The 23,046-nt window shown below is 40.4% G+C and overlaps 1 protein-coding gene across 1 annotated transcript in view; it reads left to right on the top strand.

Annotated features, from left to right (window-relative positions):
• Positions 1-23,046, top strand: part of TRPS1 (transcriptional repressor GATA binding 1) — a 203,414-nt gene that overhangs the window by 13,574 nt on the left and 166,794 nt on the right. The window contains exon 3 of the mRNA XM_032222259.1: positions 8,787-9,916. Within this exon, the coding sequence (XP_032078150.1) occupies positions 8,787-9,916 (1,130 nt within the window). The remainder of the gene's footprint in view (positions 1-8,786; positions 9,917-23,046) is intronic.

The following is a 23,046-nucleotide window of genomic DNA, read 5'->3' as shown; positions in this document are numbered from 1 at the left end:
CAAAGGCTGGAAAAAATGTTATAATTTAAATCTTGAGTTACATCTTAGGGTCTAACTGACTGTGGTCCATGACAATAAAAGGGGATTCATGGTGAAGAAAAGGTTGAGAATAAGATGAAACATGTGCTGTGTAGAGTGATTCTGTACAATGGATGTGAAAAGCTTATGGTAGCTCTAATGAATGTTTGGACAGGTCTTTAAAATGTTAGAAGCCAATCCACATTATGGGTGTTTTTTTCATATTTTTTTCTAAAATGATAGTCTTACAGAGTAGTACTTCCACTTCTGATGAATTTGGTTTTTTTTTTTTAATGGGAACCTTACAATATAGTTAGCTTTAAGAGTTGTGTAGCTCTTCTTCTCTAGCTCATTGGTAGTATGACTTGTATAAAAGAAGTTACACATCATGTCTAAATGATGAACCCAAGCATTGCTCATTAGATTAAACTGATATTTCTGCTTTCTGAAGTATTGAATCTAATCAAATGACTAAGAAAACTGGCAGGAGTACAATTTGACTTTAAGGTATAGCAGTAATGGCACAATGAGATAAGTACATCCAACCAGTCATTCCTGTTGCTTAGGCTACTTTTGGAAAACTATCACATGGGTTTCTAAACCTCAATTATGTTTTCCACGGGGTTCAAACTTGAAGCCATGACTATAGTTAGTGGTATGAAATAATGAGAAAGGTAAGGCAGGAGATGAATTGGTTAATCATTTGCCACAGTAGATGGCAGCACCAAGTTGATTTTGATCTGTTATGGACAAGTAAGCCAGATCAGATGTGGTAGTTGTTGGACAGGAAACCACTTAGAAATCCTGGGACTATAGACTTGATTAGGAAGTTAAAAATAAGTGATGATGAAATTACAGTTCAAACAATGTGATTTGGTCTGAGGTTAGCCGATATACAAGTTTTTTCATCTCCTGAGAATGCAGGATTAGATTAATATTTATTTATTAAATAATGCCTTTTCTACTTTCTGAGTAATTTTAGGTGATAAACATTCCTCTCCATGGATCTCTTTTACATAAATCTTTTATCCATTTACAGATTCATGTATCACAAATGCAAAAAGTCATATCTCATTGAAAAGGCTCTTTTTCCATTCTTCCTTTCTTTGTGTTTCTCAAATATCTTTACATAGAAACTGACCTATTATTTTCTATTTATCTATCTACATCATGATCCTTCAAGTATATTTTGTGAAATATGAAAACTTTTCTATTACTCTTTTTGTTTAATAATTTTTCATGTTTAATAAAATGCAAACACCACAACTAATAATCTTTTGTGACCAAGAATTATTTTTTTGTCTGGGAATACATACATAGACCATAATGTACCCTGTTTTCCCCAAAATAAGACATCCTCAGATAATATGCCCAATCGGGCTTTTGAGCACATGCGCTAAAATAAGCCCTCCTCTCAAAATAAGCTCTCCCCGAAAATATTGCAACACAGCAGCAGCCATGAGGTGACCATGCTCACCACCTCTGCACCTAAAAAATAATAAGACCTCCCTGAAAATAAGGCCAAGTGCTTATTTCAGGGGTGAAAATAAAATAAGACCCCTTCTTATTTTCAGGGAAATACATTATTTTTTTAAAATGTTAGTAACATAGGACTTGAGTGACCTTATTTGATCAATGATGATGATTAAATAGTTACAATTTTATGTGTGTATATACAAGATGCACATATTGTGGTTATAATTTGGGCCTGATATAAATTTTGTTCACATATTATTTAGATATTGTACATTTTAATTTTGTTTGCTAATCTCACTTATTTTCTTGGTGATGTCAATTTTTTTTTCCTGAAAGTATTAATGGGATCCAACAATATGTACATACTACAACATAGTCAGCTGCAAAATAGAGCCGAGGTGGCGCAGTGGTTAAATGCAGCACTGCAGGCTACTTCAGCTGACTGCAGTTCTGCAGTTCGGCTGTTCAAATCTCACTGGCTCAGGGTTGACTCAGCCTTCCATCCTTCCGAGGTGGGTAAAATGAGGATCCGGATTGTTGTTGGGGGCAATATGCTGACTCTGTAAACCGCTTAGAGAGGGCTGAAAGCCCTATGAAGCGGTATATAAGTCTAATTGCTATTGCTAATGTTATGTGGCTTCAGCTCATCTATAAAAATACATAGTGGCAGTGAATAAACTAAAGCTAAGATACCTGTATTGGGCAGCAGTGATAATAAGATGCTGGAGGCGTGTAATCATTTCAGATACCTCAGAAGATATTTATTAGAACATCCAATACTATAATATACTAAGTTAGATCAACACTCTGATTGCTATCAAGTTAGAAGTCCAGTAGTGGAATACCTATAGAAATTCATCAAGAAGAAGAATCAGTAAAGTTTCTAACCAAATTGTGTCAACAAATTGCAAAAAAGATGCTGAGACTTTTGAAAAAGTGCAAAGAAGACCAACTAAAATGATTAATAGCCTGAAGACAAAAACATATATGAAGAACGGTTGGAAGAATTGGGTATAGCCAGTCTAGAGAAAAGAAGGACTGGGGTGACGTGCTAGCAATAATCCAGTATTTGAGGGGCTGCCACAAAGAAGTAATACAAATTACAAATGGTAGTAATTACAGCTTAAATAACATGTCAATATATTAACTATAAACCCATTCATCAATATTAATCTACACTCAAGTGTCTTGAGGACAAAAGCATGGAGTAACATCCAAAAAAGGCCTAACATATATGTAGTGCTGAAGAATCATTTAGACCTGGGATTTTAACTTGTGATCTAGGAACACCTCAAGGCTTCTCCAAGCTATTTAGTTTGTGACTCTCAAAACTCCAAATATGTCACTAAATTTTGGCTACAGATTTGTCAAAAATCAATGATTGTCAAACCCTGCAAGAGTGGCAAGCTGAAGAAACAAGAACTGCATAAATTTCTGGGAAGCTGTTTGTTGCTAGTAGAGTAATATAACACAAAGTTGAAATCATCTCAAAGCAGTTCTTCCACTCAATTTATACCTACCAAAATTCTGGTTGAGATACTCTGTGTTTCTTTCTTAGGCTTCCCCCATTTTTCCTGGCTTAATATTTCTTTTGCAATGATCCTTCTTCTTTGTATTCCTCAGAGAGATACCATCACAGTGGAGGTGGGTGGGGAATAAACTATTATAATCCCTAGTAGGATGTTTACACAGTTAAATAAATGAATAAAATCCTTCCAGGAAAAAAAAAAGAGAGAAGCCTTAGTCTTGTCACTTTGCAACATCTAATCCATTATTGGAGCTTCCCTCTTAATTGTTAGGTGTGGATACAGTAATTAAAAATGTCACCTATCTTTAATCTTGAGACAAGATTAAAGTCCTCCCACATGTATTGTATTGTATTGTATTGTATGGTATTGTATGGTATTGTATTATATTGTATTGTATTTATAGCAAAATACTATATCTCTATTATAATGAGGTAGGGCAGTGATATAATTCTTGTTGGCTTTTTTGCCTTTTGGGAACTTTAGTTCCACCACATTGGAAAACTGCTTGAAGTGCAGATTCGGCCTACTTTCTTTACATTCCAAATAAGTTGGTCCACAACTTCTATATTTGCTTCCAAGTCCAATTCAGGAAGCTTATTTTGACCTTTAAAGCCTTACATGGCATAGGACCAAGTTATATGAGAGATAGCCTCTTCTCCATAACGACCATCCATCCCATCAAGTCTATCAGGAAGACAAGTTGCAGGTCCCTTCAGAGAGGTAGCTCCCATCTAATGGGACCTAGGAGATGAAAGATTTCTGCTGTGACATCTGTCCTCTGGACCATCATCTCTCCCAAAGTGAGATTAGCCCCAATCCTTGTGACTTTCCAGATAGCCTTTAAAATTTGATTTTCCCCCAAGCAAACCTGGGAAATGCTTTTTGTTGTTTTTAATTGGTCTTATGGAATGTTTTAGTTGCTAGTTTTATTATATGCTATCCAGAGTCACGTTGTATGAGATAAGCAACCATATACATTTGACAAAATAAATAAAAATGTTTCCTGACCTTTTCCCATTGGGGAAACATTTTTAGGATATCAAGGTGGATATCTTTACTGTTAGGTAATTGCAGCATCCAGGCTGAACAATAAGGCAGGCAAATGTCTGTCATTGATGAAGATCAATTTCATCCCCAATATGTTTCAGTTCCGTTTAAGTGTCTGAACCTGATATTGGTTGAGAGCGAAAGAAGAATTTTAATCCTGCTGTTGGCTAGGAAGCCAATGCCTGTGAACAGGGATTGGTGGTGGAAAATTTAAGAGAATTGATCAAATTAGCTGCAGTTTATTGAATCATAGATCTATAGAAGTATGTTGAACTGAACGTTAGTTTTCCTTTTATCTATCTATCTATCTATCTATCTATCTATCTATCTATCTATCTATCTATGGGTGAGAGTGAGTGAGTGAGTGTGTGTGTGTGTGTGTGTGTGTGTGTGTGTGTGTGTTCCAGCATAACGCCTCAAGCAATTTCAGCCAAGCTTGGTACACAGATAACTTACCCTCTGGAGAAAAATATTGTGGACACCCCTAAAACCCCTCGGGGTGGTTCTGTTCTGTGTTCTGTTAAGATACAGCCTGTTGTGCCTTAAAATGGCTTCTACAGTACTGCCGTAAAATGGGTTCTACTGTGCAGCACAGTGCCATGGTAACGGCTTCACAGTACTCCACAACGGGGCTCCCTCAGATAAGATGAAAAATCCAACATTAGAAATTATGTTTGGTCTGGACATTTTCCCCCTATAAATGAATACCCAGCCAATGCCGGGTATACTAGTATACATTTTAGGTGTGCTTTACATTGAAACAAGCAGTTTTACATGGCACACTTTATTCTTCAAGTGATCAGAGACTTTCAAAATAAACTAGTTTACATTTCATATGAAGAAAAATGCAGAACTCGTGGGATGTCCATAATAGTTTGGCTGGTGGCTTAGAGCGGTTGCCCCAGTTCCAAGGAGAGAGGTTGTTCTGGGGACCGGAGAGAGTGTGGTTTCACATGCTGCCTGTATCCCATGGATGGGGCTTGTTTGTGCGGCCTGTTTGCTGAGTCTGATTGGGGACCCCTGGCTTGGAGGTTTCATTTCATTTCTAGACCATCATCTAGAACAGAGGTGGATATGGCCCCTTTATGAATATTGGACTTCAAGTCCCAGAATGCTAGCTCAGGAATTCTGGGAGTTAAAGTCCAATAGTCATAAAAGGGCCATAGTTCCCCACCCCTGATCGACAAGAATCAGCTGCTGCTGTTATCGCTTGGGCAAGATTTGCATGAATAATCTTCAACAAATTTTAAAGTACATCCAATTAGTACAGTATTTTGTTCCTGTTTCCACCTCCAATGTCCTACAAATTCAGATAGTGTTCTTATAACCTTCAGAAATAGTTTCCAGGAATTCTTGAAGAGGAAAGCCATAGCATTTCAGATTGGCCAATGTTTATCTTTACACAGCTCACATTTCTTTCTTCTCTGTCATGGGATGCAAGAAAAAGGCCACACTAACTTAAACACAAAAGTCTGGCCAGCTGGTTTTCTTCATTCACCAGAATGCCCATATTTCCATAAAAGATGCCAGCTCTCCTGTTGATATCAATATCATCTTGATATTTATGTATCCTTCTTCCATGTCTTTCCCTGGCACATGTCATCTGGTTTTTCCTCAAAAGTTCATCACTCAAATGCTTCTTCCTTCCTAGTAGGTGGTCCTTTTATATTGTCACTTTCAACAAGCTAACTCTTTTATGCTCTCAACTGGATTTCCCTCCTTGTTTCATTTGCTTATTCAACCAGCTTCCAAAAGGATTTTATTGTGCTTATACTACATAAATAGATGACTTGGAGGAGAATTGACTGGGAAAATGCAAGTTTTTAGTGCATACTTGTTTGAATAGAAAAGAATACCTGTAGTTCAGAGTTGATGGACTTCTTGGTGTTCCCTGAGCTTGGTAGTTTGCTTGCAGATGTTTCATTTCCTAACTAGGTAACAACATCAGTGGGAATGAGGGTGGGGTTTCTTACAGGCATGAAATTCTCTTACCTTCACTACCGGTTCGGAACCGGAAGCCTATGTGTCCGTGCTTCGCTCATGCACGGGGCTTCTGTGGTGCTTCTTTTATAATGTGATACATTAACCTTTTGCGCATGTGCAGAGCGTCCATGATGACGTCTGGGTGGGTGGGTGGAACCTCTCGCTGTTGCTGCTACCGGTTCGTCCGAACCGGAGTGAACCGGCAGAATGCCCCCTCTGGTTAGTTACCTGTTTATATTCAATAGCTTGTTTTTTTTATGGAAGTTCATAACCTCAATGATCTGTTCATGTTCATAGACAATAATGAAAGAGACTGGTGGATGGGTAGCAATGTTTGGGGACTTAGATGAAGCAGGAAAAATCTTGAATAGTTTTGTTTGGTCAGCAAATACCACAGTGCACTGAGGTTGATGAAACAGCAATGTGAATGTCTTTTATAATGTGATACATTAACTGATACTAATTTCTGCCTTTGAAATCTTGCATAGTAACATGAGTTAGTCAACTGAAATTATTCCAAACTAACATTTATAGTAATATTCAATGTGCAGAATTTTTAGTTGTCAGTTACGGATTTTTTTTTTTCTTTTTTTAACCCTACAAAATTCTAGTATAAAGTATTAATCTGCCTAGCCCATTCCAGTTTTGCACGAGTCCATTAGAGTTCGGTGGCTATAATAAATTTAAGCAATGAATAAAATAAAAATATAAAAAAAAATAATGTTTATTCAGAGCAAGCTTCAAAACAATTGCATTCGTTTTTAGTACATTAATAGAGAATATGAATCTGCTTTACAACTGGCTAGGAATAATATAAGAAATCACTCACTGTGTTTCAGTGCTAGAAAGCATTTGATATGTTTAGTATCAGCATTCAATTTTTAAGAGAACACATCTATTAAGCTGGCTTATTCCATTTCCAGTGTTGTTGGATATTAAAGGTACTTCATAGTGGAGAAAAATCTCAGTTTATTTGAAATCATGTTTACTTAAAGTAGTGGGCCAAACGCAATTCTTTTTATAGTGTAATTTATCAATTTTTTGACTCACTAGATAGGCCATGTTTAGTTTTGCGGTATAAGTGAAAATGTCATCTTTTCTCTAGCTAAACGGGTAAAAGGTGTTTATATTATATGCATTTAAAAATGTTTACATTGCATGTTCTTTATGAATTTGAATCATTCCGTATGGTTCCATTCCAAAATGAACAGTGATAATTTGGTTTCTTTGAGGTGCAGCTGCTAAAAACTAAAGGGTGATTTGCTTAATGCATTATGGGAGAGAAATGCCCAGAAAAACAGTAATTTACTTTGCAGCTCAGGGAATGAAAATCTGTTCTTCTGTTATGGAATGTATTTTTGGACGCAGAGAAAAATCTAAAGAGGTACAATTGCTGGATCCCAGCTTCTGGAATCTGTACTTATATTAAGAAGGAAATTAGAATTCCATATGCATTATGGAATTCATTTTGTCAAGTTTATGCCTGTGCTTTTCCTATGAAGCATTTGAAAGTTTCCCTTCACACTTCACAGACCTAGAAGAAAATATATGATGATATTGTCAATGCTACAAAATTTGAATGTTCTGTCTTTTTTTCATTTCCCATTCATACACTCTTATCTTCTTATCTGCACCTGTGCTTTTCATGAATTGCTATTATTCTTTGGTGAGTATTTTCCTGTTCATGAGAAGAGATTTTCAATTTAATAAATAGTGGTGAACTGAAGCCCATATGCTCATGTGCAGTACAGTTGTTCCATTATTGGGGGGGGGGGGGAAGTGGCAGTCTTATGCGAAGGATTGGATTTCCATCAAAAAAAAAAGTGTTTGTTACATCATGAGCACTGTCCTTTGCTTTTTGCGGTCTTTCTATATTTTGCTAAATTGAGGCTTTGGAGAAACAGCTACATTGAGAAAATTAGTGTTTGGAAATGCACTGTGCAGTTTTTCTCTCCTGATAGGTTAAAATTAGTTTCAACTTGTTGCCCTTAACATAGCACAAACCAAAGTTAACTTTTGCCAAAGTGTCAGTCGTGATTCAAGCCATTTCTTTTGACTTTTGTGTACCGGTATTTAATGGAATCTGTTGATTTACATAGGCAAGATATTGTGTTTTAATAAAGGAACATTGTGGAAATGTTCTTTTTTAGGTCTATTTTGTAGAATTTTCGATCTAATTGAAGACACCAGGTTCAGCACTGATGGTATTTCTTGTGTAGGAAGAAAAAAAGGGAAAAAAATGAGTTATGATTCTGCCGGATTCGTGTGTAGTCTTTTGCAACCTACAAATGATCTTAAAACTGATTTTTTTTTCTTGACTGGTTACCTTTTCAGATATTTGTTGTCTAATAGCATTCTCCATGTCTTATAGTCATGCTTGTTTTTAGTTGAGCTGAGCTTCCAGAAATTACTATGCATCAATTTCATTGATTCCTCCTCTCTTCCATCTTCCTGCTCCTCTTCATTCGCTGAAGCACTTGCAGTAAGACAATATTCAGATTTGAGTTTCCCTTAAGAGTGGCTTCTTCTTCTGTAACTCTCTTACTCGCCACAAAGTAATAATTTGCATCTTAAATGATAAAATATTTATTTGGGGACTGAAAGACAAAAGCTGCTATGGTTCAATTTAATATTCCAATTTTTCTTTTGATTACTTGTTTTGTATCCCTGTATATAAGGAACAGGAAGTCCTAGACCACTTACACAAATTGTTCTCCTTTTCATGTTCTGCAGGTAACCTTAGGTGGGACCTTTATTGGCATTGGACGCAAAACTCCAGATTGCCAAGGGAACACCAAATATTTCCGCTGCAAGTTCTGCAATTTTACCTACATGGGCAATTCTTCAACAGAGTTGGAACAACACTTCTTGCAGACCCATCCGAACAAGATCAAGGCCTCCCTTCCTGTCTCTGAAGGCAGCAAAGCCACAGAGAGAAACTCGAACAAGTCCAGTCCTACTGTTCGATCGGGTGAGATGGCAGATTTGGCGAAATGGCAGGACAAGATCACCATCAGATGTGGAGATGACACTCCAGTTGGCTATTCGGTGCCCATCAAGCCTCTTGAATCCTCAAGACAAAACGGTACGGATGCCTCCAGTTACTACTGGTGCAAATTCTGCAGCTTTAGTTGTGAATCCTCCAGCTCTCTCAAACTGTTAGAACATTACAGCAAGCACCATGGGGGGAGCCAGGCAGGGGGCCCTCACCCAAATCGGAATGACAAGCTCTCGAGGGGGTCAGTCATTAATCACAATGACATAACCAAAAATGCAGACGGAGAGTTAGCGACAAAGAGCGAGAAAGGCTCTAGCATGGCCAAAAAGAAAGACTTTTCCAGCTCAGGAGTGGAGGACCACGTGGTGACAAGCTACAATTGTCAGTTTTGTGATTTTAGGTACTCAAAGAGCCATGGCCCAAATGTAATAGTGGTGGGGCCTCTTCTTCGTCATTATCAGCAGCTACACAACATTCATAAATGTACTATTAAGCACTGTCAGTTTTGTCCCCGAGGCCTCTGTAGTCCAGAAAAGCACCTTGGAGAAATTACTTATCCTTTTGCTTGCAGGAAAAGTAATTGTTCCCATTGTGCTCTCTTGCTCTTGCACTTGTCCCCTGGGATGCCAGGAGGCACCAGAGTCAAGCATCAGTGTCATCAGTGCTCTTTCTCCACCCCTGATGTAGACGTTCTCCTGCTTCACTATGAAACCACACACGAAGCCCAGGTGTCTGAAGTCAAGCAAGAAGCAAATGCCCTGCAAGGGGGGGATGGACCACTGACTGTCAAAGAAAGCAAAGAACACTCGTGTACCAAATGTGACTTTGTCACTCAGGTAGAGGAGGAGATTTCTCGACACTACAGGTAAAAGTCTGCGTGTGGGCATGTTTGTGTATGAGAGCATATGTGCATTTCTTAACATCTTCCACATTCAAATGCAGTGAGTCTGGCCTAGAGTGAAGAAAGTTCAGGTGTTTACTCCATAAACCACCCACTTTATATATAACTGAGACAGTGGTGGGTTTCAAATATTGTTCGAACCTACTCTGTGGGTGTGGCCTTCTTTGTGGGAGTGGCTTGCCCCCCATGTGACTGGATGGGAGTGGCTTGCCACCCATGTGACCGGATATGAAAATGCCGACGACACTTGTCAGAACCATCTTAAATTACCTCACACACAGCACTGGCATGCATAAGAATATGATGTAAACTTGTTTTTTAAAAGGCATCTTTGGTTTGTATTAAAACAACTTCAACACACACAATGTTCTGATTGCACCACAAACGCAGTAGTCATCCTAACCTTTCACAGAGGCACTGAGTTTTATAAATATGAGCATGATAGTGTAGAATAATTATATCCAAGGACCAGTGGTGAGTTTCAAAAATTTTTGGAACCTCTTCTGTAGATGTGGCCTGCTTTCCGGGTCCACTGGTGAAACCTCTTCTAACCGGTTCAGTAGATTTGACGAACCGGTTCTACCGAATAGGTGCGAACTGGTAGGAACCCACCTCTGAACTGAGAGATGACAACTTAGGCATACTTCAAATAAAGGCCATGCTATGGAGTATAGGGAGTAAACAGGAGCCCCAATCCAAGGATGCCAATGCAAAAGTTTATTCATATTGCTATCTATATCTAGATGTTATTTATTTATTTCATTGTAAAAAAAAAAATCTATCTATAAGGCAAGAGCCTTTGCAAGACACTTTACTTTCACAAAAGGAGACAATCTATTTATTTAAAACACCAAAGTAACAATAAACTCTCCGGTGTGTAACTCATAAAATAGAATTGGAGGCCTTAGGGCAAGACTTGTGTAAATAAGTTGGTCTTATGGACTTTTTCGGAAAAGCTGAAAAGGGGCATAATGAATCACAGATTCAGGTCCTTATAGACATAAAATCCTTGCATTACAGATTTAATCTCATATCTTTTCATCCTTTAGCTAACTGACATATATACATCTTGGAAATAAACATGTTCTTATGATCCCATGCAGAAATGAAGCCAATGACAGTAGCTTCATTTTTATAGAAAAGTACGCCAAAATTAGAGAATTAACCAGGAGCTATAAACTGCAAAGCAGTCCCTGGTCTGTCAGACAGTTGAGATGAGATGCTATCTAAGAGTCACCTCTAAACTATTATAAAAACTACTATAACATGTATAAATAAGTTAATATGCTATCAGATACTTTGGTGTTTTCTATTTTGAAAACCATAATGGTCATTGTTGGAAGGGAGAACAGGCATTTTTTGCCCAAACAGAAAAACTTGGAAATCATACAACTAGAATGCAAACATCAAGTTTGATGCCTTGAGAACATATTTGGAGTACACCAAGAAATGAAACAATAGATATAGTCAGATCAATGTGAAATGATTTGCTTTATTATACAGTTCCCCCTTTTTCAATTCAGTTGGCCCACTAGGAGGCAAAAATTAGTTATTTAAATATAGTAAGCTTTAAAGATGAATGACAGCTTTTATATCTTAGGCAGGGTATATTTTAATAAGGCCAGCTTAGGAAAACATTGAAAAATTAGAATGCAACCCATTTCTTCCATTTAAATGAAAGTTCTAATATTTAAGGGTTCTTTTTAATTTGGGATATATCTTGTGTGATTGTGAATTGTGGCTGAAAATACTTCTTTGATATTTTCATTTTGTGTGTGTGTTTAAATGAAGGTACAACTTCAGAATAAATGTTTCTTTTTCTTAATTCCATGAAGCAAAATTTGGATGGTGATGGTCAATTTAGTTCTTTTAGTTATAAAAAAAAATCCTGATTGTCATATACTTCCCACTGACGTCAATGATACATAATGCTGTTGAGAGGGGAAAAACATACCACTTGTTTAGGTGTCTAAATATGTTTTGGAAAGCTAAAATTGGGCTTCTGAGTTAAAAAAAAAGTTGGCTAGATTTCTATCAATTTTCTGGCACAACAAACCAGTATTTATGCACACACTTTCCCTCTCTTCTCATATGCTTACATATATTTTACTAAAAAAGCATCTGAAAACTTTTTTGAAAGCAGTTATTCTGTAAGATTTATATGGCTACTCTTCTCATTGTTTGTTTCTCTTTATATGTAGCTAAGGTTGCTTACTTTCATTTTAGGATAAAATAGGGAACAAAATTATTTTAAGATAGATTAAATATGATAGAAACTGTTAACTGACTCATTTGTTGAACCAAATGATTTCTGTCTGTGTTTCTGGAAATTTTTGTGGTGTTTGAGAAACCCCACAAATTCAAATCTTTGTAGATTGCAAATAATAAACTATAGCAAAATGAAAATTGACTGACTCTGCCAACAAAAAACAGAAGATTTTGTGAGTGTCTTCTCATACTTATTTACTGACTTTAGTGGGATTTTCTTCAGGTAAATGTATTTGGTTAGTAGAAAAACGGCTTTTCAAAAGATTTTAGATTATCTTTCCCATTATCTTGAAGTATTGATGAGAATTATAATTCAACATCTGCAGAACTATGGTTTAAATATAAATGTTGAAACTCAAAGCTGGAATCTTATGTTTAAGGTAAGACTTGCTTAATACAGTTGGACTTAGATAAGATAGCAGTAGCGATAACATTTAGATTTATATACCGCTTCACAGTGCTAAGCACAGAAGCTTAGTGAAGTTTTGTAATATATTAATTAGAAAAGAAGTATTTATTATTCATGAATTCCTGATAAATCAGAGTAAGTGCTCAGTACACAAGCAATGTAAACCGTGCAAGTGACACATATATTTTGGTTTTTATTTATGTCTGTGGGTCAGGGGCTAAGATGCTGAGCTTGTCGATCAGAATGATCGGCAGTTCGGTGGTTCGAATCCCTAGCACCACATAACGGAGTCAGCTCCCGTTACTTGTCCCAGCTTCTGCCAACCTAGCAGTTCGAAAGCATGTAAAAATGCAAGTAGAAAAATAGGGACCACCTTTGGTGGGAAGGTAACAGCCTTCTGTGCGCCTTCAGCATTTAGTCATACCGGCCACATGACCACAGAGACGTCTTGGGATGTCTTTGGCTTTGAAACGGAGATGAACATCACCCCCTACAGTCGGGCACATATGTGCAAGGGGAACCTTTACCTTTAGCTTTATGATTTATATATTACCCTGTCATACATATAAGTGATTCCGGGCAGTGTACACAATAACTGGTGTCCGAGGATAAAACATCACTTCACTCGTCCACCAAAAAAATAAAAAAAATAAAAATCAACAATAGCAACTTATAGGAGAAAATGGCCACCGTATGCAAAGTCTGTTGCATCAAAGTGTGGCTGGCATTTATGCTTGACTTATTGTATACATGCATCTAGGCATGTATGAATGTGCCCAATGCTGAATTGGGAATGGTTTTTAAGATCTTGTGCCTTCAGAAAGTATTCTCAATATTGTTCTATTTCACCTTGTCAGTTGTTTCTCTGACTTTTGGCAGATTCTAGTGTAAATCTGATATTTCTGATGATGTCCAAGAAAGAGTTATCACCTAGCTTCCACCTTCCTTTTCCCTTCCTAATACTAATTTCCTCTCTCCTCCTTTTTGTGAATTCTGTTTGTGGCTCTTTAGAATTGGTGCAAAAATCCCACAACCAAATAGCTTTTGTTCCAAATTTAAAAACTTCTAAACATTTTTGATGGGATTTTGTATAACATGAATGTCACTACTAGCATAAACGTAAAGCTCCATATGATTGAAATGAATGAAGAAAGTAAGGAGTTATTAAACAATTAAAAATGTGATTAAGGCTATCCTGTCATTAGATGTGCTTCTGATTAAAATTTAGTTTAAATCCTGATTATTTTTAGTTTTTAATCTTTACAGAACCCCATAAACATACCAAAAATAAAGGATTGATTAATATCAGGGGTACACTACTTTATCAATATTGAAGCACATTTAAAAAAAATATCAATGTGATACACTACTTTTTAAAAATATTTTCTACTTCTTTTTGAATACTCAGTTGAAGTTATATAGATCGTCCTTCAATTATTTTGACAATATTAAGTGTTCAATTAAAAAAGCTATAATTATAACATAAAAGCAAACGTACTAAGATTTCTTGCTTCTCTGCTGCTTAGTTCTCTGCTTCCCTATCTCTTGGTTCCCACACTTGCCATGTAATGCATTCTGTTCTCCATTATACATGTAAAGCCAGGAATTCCACCGCTGTGTCTAAGTATTGAAGATATTTATATTTTATTTATTTATTATTAAACTTCTGTGCTGCCCATTTCACCAAAATGATTCGTGAATCCAACATGAACTTCTTTGGGAATGAATTGGCACAAGCTTTATTTTGCTGATCCGAATAAAGAGACTTGGCTTCACCCTGTCTGCCAAAATGGTCCTACCATAGTCCACTGTGTGTGATTAAGTTGAGTCTAAGTATAGCAACTATATTGATAAGTACTCACCATCTTACGTTCTAATGACCAGAAAAGATCTTTCAAGATTATTCTAATTACAGTAACTCCTTGATTGCCTCCATCCACTTTGTAGGTTGTCTTCATTTTCAATTTCCCTTGTTTTTCTTTTTTAATATGTCATCTACTTACATGCTAAGCCCAAAGTATCTGACCCTTTACTTGCTAATTATTGCTTTAAGGGAACAGTCAATCATTATTTGGTCCAGGATTAATTTATTCAGTGTTCTTGCAGTCCACCACAACTACATCCAGACATTTCTATCATCTTTCCCTTGCTGTTTTTCAGAACTAAGATTTAATTGCCATATATTACCACCTTGTTGCTAGTTTCTTTGCTCTTTATTTTAATAGAAGTGCCCTTATCCATCGTGATCCTATCTAATTTTGACATATTTCTCCCAAGAATTCATATTTTCTTCAGTTTGCCAGCACATTGTCCATCTCAGAGAATGAAATCATCCTCTACCTTCCCTTTGCCATCAACTAAACATGTTCACATAAAAATATTGCATTTAACTCTTGCAATAATTAAGAATAATTCAAAAACCTCACTTCTCAAGTTTTAGCTTTCTTAATGATGTTTTAAATCATTTTTTTCTTCCAGCAAATGAAGTAGCACACACATACCTAAAATTAATATTTGATCTCCAGTTTTGATTCTAGCTGTTATCTCTTCCAATTTGTAATTTGCTCTGCAAATTAAACAGTATGGTGCCAGTTAAACAATATGATCCACCCTCTTTTGTATTATTCCATAATCTGAACTACTCTGTTTCTCCAAATATAGTTCTTATGGTATCACTTCATTTTTACTTCATTCATTATAAATTTTCATTAGAAAAAAATAGAGCATACTTATAACTTTAATATATTCCATATTGTAGCATGAGGTATACATTAAAAGGTCTTCCTATGTTATTTTAGGGATGCCATAGCTCAGTGGCTAAGATGCTGAGCTTGTTGATCAGAAAGGTTGGCAGTTCGATGGTTCAAATCCCTAGTTCCACGTAACAGAGTGAGCTCCCGTTACTTGTCCCAGCTTCTGCCAACCTAGCAGTTCGAAAGCATATACAAATGCAAGTACAAAAATAGGGACTACCTTTTTTGGTGGGAAGGTAACAGTGTTCCGTACGCCTTCGGCATTTAGTCATGTGGCCACATGACCATGGAGACATTTTCGGACAGCATTGGCTCTTTGGCTTTGAAACGAAGATGAGCACTGCCCCCCTAGAGTCGGGAATGACTAGCACATATGTGTGAGGGAAACCTTTACCTTTGCCATTTATTTATTGATGAATAAATAATGCTGAGTTATCAAAAAAATCAAATATTCTCAAAAATATATAAAAAGTATTCAGATTTGTATGGCTCAGAGAATTGAAAAAAGAAAAAACAATTTCAAATTATGAATGAACAATAACATTTTCCAGATTTTTTTAAAAAATGAAAACAAACTGCAAGAAAAATATGAAGTAGACATAAAATACAACAAATAATAGCACTGGAGAAAGAAATTTTTTACCTCTTTTCATTTGAATTGATGCTGATATAACTTTTTCATTTACAATCTAGAAGGATGATTTTCTGCGTCTGTATCAGTGATATTTTTCTTTCCATACAACTAAACCATATCTCCAATATTTTATGTTTCCCGCTGAGTACGCAGGATAAAAACCTGCCTCAAACCATTCTGCATTTGTAGAGAAATACCGTAGTAAATGTGTGAATTTATATTTTAACATTTATTGTTTAATATTATTTCTCTATACACAAATCATATGGGTATTAAGATTATGTTGAATGACATGCATCCCTTGGTATTGCTGAATATCCTGTTACACTAAAGGTATAACGCACACATATTTTTGGATTAAGGATTATGGATTTATGCTTGTTTTGCTAAAGGCTAGTCCTGATTTCATTTCTTTGTTTTTAATTCTATTTCACTATGAAGTTTTGCACAGCAGGGTCCAGATCCTGGCTGGGAAGTTTCTGTGCTACTGTAATTCTAATAAAACGGTATCATGTTAGCTAGTAAAAAAGTGTTCTGTTTCTATGGCATATACAGGAAATTGGCAACATATTGTTCCAATGTGGGAACATATGTTTTACATAGTTCAGTAATACAGTACTTTTCATGGTCTGCTTGAATGAAAATAGGCATGCCTGTTATTCCAAGGTATATGGGACATTTAAATCGGCTGTATTTAGAAATTGCATATTGCACAGTTCTCATTCTTTCTCAGATGAAGTTTTCGGGATTGATCCAACATCATTTCCCATTTTTCTCCTTGCAAAGTATCACACACAATCAGATCTCTTGTTTGTTGTCCTTGATCTTTTTTTAAAAAAACAACTCATTTTTTTTAAAGAACACAGTTTGACAAACTCGCCATACAATGCATAAATTTCATGCAGAAAGCAGACTGGATTTTGAATAAGCAATACATAGCCCCAGCTATCTCTAATCATAGCCCCTCTAACTACACAGCCCCAGCTCTCTCTAATCCCCCCTCCCTATCCCTTGCTCCAGGGTGGCAGCATTGAAGCTCCAAGATGGCTCCGGCCAGATCAGCTTCAGGGTTCACATTTAGTTCCTGAGCACAGTTTTATGCACATATTTGCCTTTTAGTGTATGGAGATAACATATACCAAAGGAAGAATGAGAGTGAGTACAATTATGACCTTCCTCATCACATCCATGAATTCTGGGATACAGTGGGAGTATAGTTTCTGCTTTGTCTTTTGTTATAGAAATGAAAGAATAAAGAGGCTCCTAGAATTTGTTAGCTAAACCTAGGCATCACTGTCATTCCGTAAAGGGGTCTATATGAATAAAAAACTAAATATAGTACTTGTAAAAAGAATCTTATGCTTCTACAGCAGTGGTGGGTTCCGGATACCGTTCCAACCGGTACGGATGCATTGTAGCATCAAATGACGCTTCCGCAAGCCTCTGCGATGCTCCAGCTGCTTGGCGGAGCATCGCGCAGGTGCCGGAGCCATTGCGGAAGTGCCAAAAGCTTAAAGCACAGGTAAGGAGCTTGGGCGGGGGGGGGGGTGGGCCCTCCGGGGCACCGTACTGGAATGGTACCCAGTGCTCCGAGGAGGATCCAGTACACCCGTACCGGGACATACCGCCTGCAGCCCACCGCTGTTCTACAGTATGAGCTCTCTTCATTAGTTTTAGCTGCATGGTATAGAAACAGAGGCTAACTAACACTTTCTCAAAAGTCCTACTACTATTCCATACAGCAACTGGCAAATGTGTGTGTGTGTGTGGGGGGGGGCAGATGCATGCATCCACACAGAGATAAGATTGCTTGGGGGGAAAAATCTGAGAAAAAAAATTAATAGAAAAGAAACGTGAAAAAACTTTCCTGCCAACGAAAATGTAATGTTAACTAAAGTAGCATGAGAAGAATGGCAGTATTCTCAAGACCAGAGACTAATTATTGGAAAGTTTGGAAAAAGTTATAAATTGGATTCAAGTAAAATCTCACAGAAAACCAAGATATGCAAGATTCTATGGCAGCCATTTCCCCAACTTGGGACCTTCTGCATGCATTAGAACTGCAAACCCCAGAATTGCCAGTTGGCATATCTTATCTCACATTGACTAGAAGCTATGAAAGAGCCGAGGTGGCGCAGTGGTTAGGGTGCAGTACTGCAGGCCACTTCAGCTGACTGTTATCTGCAGTTCAGCGGTTCTAATCTCACCGGCTCAAGGTTGACTCAGCCTTTCATCCTTCCAAGGTGGGTAAAATGAGGACCCAGATTGTGGGGGCGATATGCTGACTCTGTAAACCGCTTAGAGAGGGCTGAAAGCCCTATGAAGCGGTATATAAGTCTAACTGCTATTGCTATTGCTATTTAGATTTAGATTTAGATTTTATTAAGAATTTATATGCCGCCCTTTTCCCTGGAGGGACTCAGGGCGGCTTACAATAATAAGGGGAAGGGGGTGCAAGACAAGACTTAAAGGAAAAAAAATCGTGAATAAAAGAAAATTATCCATAAAAACACAACATTCATTCAACATTCGGGCGGGGTGAGAGTAATCCTATCCCCAGGCCTGACGGGATAGCCAGGTCTTCAGGGCTGTGCGGAAGGCCTGGACTGTGGTGAGGGTACGGATCTCCACGGGGAGGGTGTTCCATAATGTCGGAGCTGCAACTGAGAAGGCTCTCCTCCGCGTAGTCGCCAGTCGGCACTGACTGGCGGATGGAATTCGGAGGAGGCCTACTCTGTGCGATCTGATGGGACGCAGGGAGCTAATTGGCAGGAGGCGGTCTCTCAAATAGTCAGATCCACTACCATGGAGCGCTTTATAGGTGGTAAGTAGGACCTTGAAGTGCACCCGACGATCAACAGGTAGCCAGCGCAGCTCACGGAGGATTGGTGTTATATGGGCGTACCGTGGTGCGCCCATAATCACTCGCGCGGCCGCGTTCTGAACTAGCTGAAGTCGTCGGATGCTCTTCAAGGGCAGCCCCATGTAGAGCACATTGCAGTATTCCAGCCTAGAGGTCACAAGGGCTCGAGTGACTGTTGTGAGAGCCTCCCGGTTCAGGTAGGGCCGCAACTGGCGTACCAGGCGAACCTGGGCAAATGCCCCCCTGGTCACAGCCGACAAGTGATGCTCAAAACTCAGCTGTGAATCCAGGAGGACTCCCAAGTTGCGGACCCTGTCTGAGGGGTGTAAATTTTGCCCCCCCAGCCTGATTGTTGGAACATTAGCCAAATTTTTGGGAGGAAAACACAACAGCCACTCGGTCTTTTCCGGGTTGAGTACCAGTTTGTTAGCTCTCATCCAGTCTTTAACAGCCTCAAGGCCCCGGTTCATCACGTCCACCGCTTCATTGAGTTGGCACGGGGCGGACAGATACAACTGCGTATCGTCCGCATATTGATGGTACTTAATCCCGTGCCTCCGAATAATCTCGCCCAGCGGTTTCATGTATATGTTAAATAGTAGGGGGGACAGAACCGAGCCCTGCGGCACCCCATAGGTTAGGGGCCTCGGGGACGATCTCTCCCTCCCCACCAACACCGACTGCGACCTGTCCGAGAGGTAGGAGGAGAACCACTGTAGAACAGTGCCGCCCACCCCCACCTCCCGCAGTCGTCGCAGAAGGATACCATGGTCGATGGTATCGAAAGCCGCTGAGAGGTCGAGGAGAACCAGGATGGACGCGTGGCCTCCATCTCTGGCTCTCCAGAGATCATCGGTCAATGCGACCAAAGCGGTTTCAGTGCTGTAACCGGGCCTGAAGCCAGACTGGAAGGGGTCAAGATAGTTAGCTTCCTCCAAGGTACGCTGAAGCTGTAAGGCCACCACCTTCTCAACAACCTTCCCCAGAAAGGGGAGGTTGGAGACTGGACGATAGTTGTTAAGAACTGCTGGATCCAAAGACGGTTTCTTCAGGAGGGGCCTCACCACCGCCGCCTTAAGCGCAGTGGGGAGGTGTCCCTCCCGAAGAGAGGCGGTAACAACCGCCTGGATCCAGCCTCGTGTCACCTCTCTGCTGTTGGTAGTCAGCCAAGAGGGACACGGGTCCAGTATGCAGGTGGAGGAACTCACAGCTCGCATAGCCTTGTCCACATCCCCAGAGGCAACATCCTGAAACTCAACCCAGAGATGGTCTACCAAGTTATTCCCCTGTGTCCCGGCTGGATCTGCGGGGGTGGAGTCCAGTTCCGATCGAAACCGAGCAACTTTGTCCGCCAAGAACTGACTATATTCCTCAGCCTTACCCTGCAGGGGGTTCCCCGTCTCCCTCCTATTTAGGAGGGAGCGGGTTATCCTAAACAGGGCGGCTGGGCGAGACTCGGCGGACGCTACCAAGGAGGCAATGTGTGATCTTTTGGCGGTTCTCAATGCCCAAATATACTCCTTGGTGCAAGCTGTCAACAGTGCTCGGTTCGATACGGACCTGTCGGACCTCCACTGGTGCTCTAGGCGTCTCCTCCGGCGCTTTATCTCGCGGAGCTCCTCGGTGAACCAAGGGGGTCTCCGCGAGCCGCTGACCCGGAGGGGCCGTAGTGGCGCAATTCGGTCCAGAGACTCCGATGCCGCCAAGTGCCAGGCCGCAGCAATAGTCTCCGCCGAACTGTGGGCGAGAGCGTCTGGAATGACCCCAAGCTCCGTCTGGAACCTAACAGGGTCCATCAGTCGCCTGGGGCGGAACCACCTGGTCGGTTCCTCCTCCCCACGGTGGGGGTTTGGCCTCCGGAAGTCTAACCTCAGTAGGTAGTGGTCTGACCACGACAGGGGAATGGTCTCATTTCCCCTCAGACCAAGATCATAACTCCACTGCTCCGAGAGGAATACGAGGTCGAGTGTATGTCCCGCCAAGTGGGTAGGGCCTCGAATTACCTGGGTCAGGCCCATGGCTGTCATGGAGGCCATGAACTCCTGCGCTCCGTCAGAGTGTTCGCCGAGCGAAGGCAAATTGAAGTCCCCCAGAACCATTAATCTAGGGAACTCAATTGCTAGCTCGGCTATTGACTCGAGGAGCGCAGGGAGGGCCGCTGCAACGCAGTTGGGAGGCAGGTACGTTAGCAGCAAACCCGCTTGACCCTTGAGGTCCAACTTCACTAGTAGGGACTCACACCCGGGAAGCTCCGGAGCAGGGATCCTACGAGGAACTAAAGACTCCCGGACTACAATAGCCACACCGCCACCCCTTCCCTGGGCTCTCGGCTGATGAAGCACCTGAAACCCGTCTGGGCACAGCTCTACGAGGGGGACTCCTCCCTCCGTGCCCAGCCATGTCTCAGTAATACATGCCAGGTCTGCCCCCTCGTCTACAATCAAGTCCCGGACGAGGGGAGCCTTATGAATAACAGACCTGGCATTTAGCGACAGCAGCCTGAGACCAGGGTCCTGATCGCTCACGCCATCTGACCTTGGAGTGGGACTCATAGGGCCGGAAGGAGGGATCTCTGCGATATAGCGAACCCTCCTTCCCCGGTAATGGCCAGCCCTAAAGTCCCCGCCATATCTGCCTCTCCCTGTTATGATCGCAATGCTCCGACTCTCTCCCGTGGGCATAATTCCCCCAACCACCCCAATGGCCCCCGCTTGCCCCGCCAGGTCCTCCGAATCAGGCATACTCAGACACTCACACAAACAGTCCCCACAATATAATTAAAACATAAAAAGAATACAGCAATAATAGTACTAAAAGTGGGTCTTTCATACTAACTCATTCAATTCCACGCACTCAACATACCCGTTTAAAATTGCGCAACACAGAATTTAAAATTATGAGTTCCAGAAGAGCCAGCCTCCCTTCCTCCAGTTCCAGAGAAATCCGAGGCCAAAGTCCAAGGTCCGTATTCTATAAATAGTTGTAGATGGAGGGGGGGCAAAGCACAGGCCCCAGGTATCATCCAGCACCAGCTTTGCAGTCTCACACCCTCCAAATCCAGATAAAGCATGGAATAATAAATAATAACGGTCCATAGGAGATAAAGCGGTAGTATGCAGGGGGGTATCTTGTCTTCCCCCTCTCCTGAAATCCTGGAACGGCCAGAGTCTAAATGTCCAAAGTCTACAAGTGACTGGAACCAGTTAGAAGGGGGAAAGGGGGGGTGCCAGCTTAGTGTCCAATTTTTAAAACGCCAAGTTCCTGTCCCTGAAACTGCCATCCTCTATCACTTCTTTCCCCAAACCAAATGCACCAGAAGTATATGTACCATGGGATATCAAAATGGTTAAAGAGATGGTCGGTTGCTCACATTAGATGTTTCAAAGTAGCAGTGGTAGCAAGTGGTGGAGAAGAGCAGTTGTTCCGGGCCAATGCCGATGGTCGCAGGCCAGGCAGTAAAGTTCGTATTAAATAAGAATAAATAGGCAGGCAAACATGGCTCCGCAGTAGCAGGGGCAGACAGGAAGAGGAATTGTCCAAACCACAGAAGGAATAGAAAGGAGAGGCTCCACGGTGAGAGAGGTAGGCACTAAAATACAGGATAGAGGAGGGGCGGGCGTTCAGGCAAGCTATGATGATAGTGGCTAATCGCCGTTTAGTTCGCTCGCCCAAGCCACAATAATTTCCTCCTCTTTACCACGACGGTGATGGTAATAGTAGAGATGATAATAGCCAGTTTCAAATCCCCCAAACTCACCGTCCCTTTTTTTCGTTGTAGATGAAAATCCAGAGTTCCTCTCCAAGCCCCGCGCTGTTTAGATCTAAGAAGAACAGCGGGGGGGGGGGGGCAATCGTAAGAGCGAAAAGCTCAAGCAGCTATCTTCCGACCAATTCCCACTGCCACCATTTCGCTGCTCTAGGGCACCTCCAGGACCAGGGCTCATCCGATAGGGCAGACGACTATTGCTATGAGAGTTGTAATTCTAACGTCACCTGAAGACAGCTAAGGGAGTAAAGTTTGCCAGTCTCACTAAGGAGAGGGAGGAATGTTGTGACTTGGTCTGCTTTATAGTACCTGTATTCTCCTACCAGTAGTTCCTACTGTTTACTGTATACCTGTATACTGCACAGATCAGAAAGAGGCTGAAAAAATGTCTATAGACTCCT

This window comes from Thamnophis elegans, chromosome 8 (genome assembly GCF_009769535.1).
Source record: "Thamnophis elegans isolate rThaEle1 chromosome 8, rThaEle1.pri, whole genome shotgun sequence".
In the NCBI taxonomy this organism is placed as follows: domain Eukaryota; kingdom Metazoa; phylum Chordata; class Lepidosauria; order Squamata; family Colubridae; genus Thamnophis; species Thamnophis elegans.
This window is presented reverse-complemented; position numbering and strand designations above follow the sequence as displayed.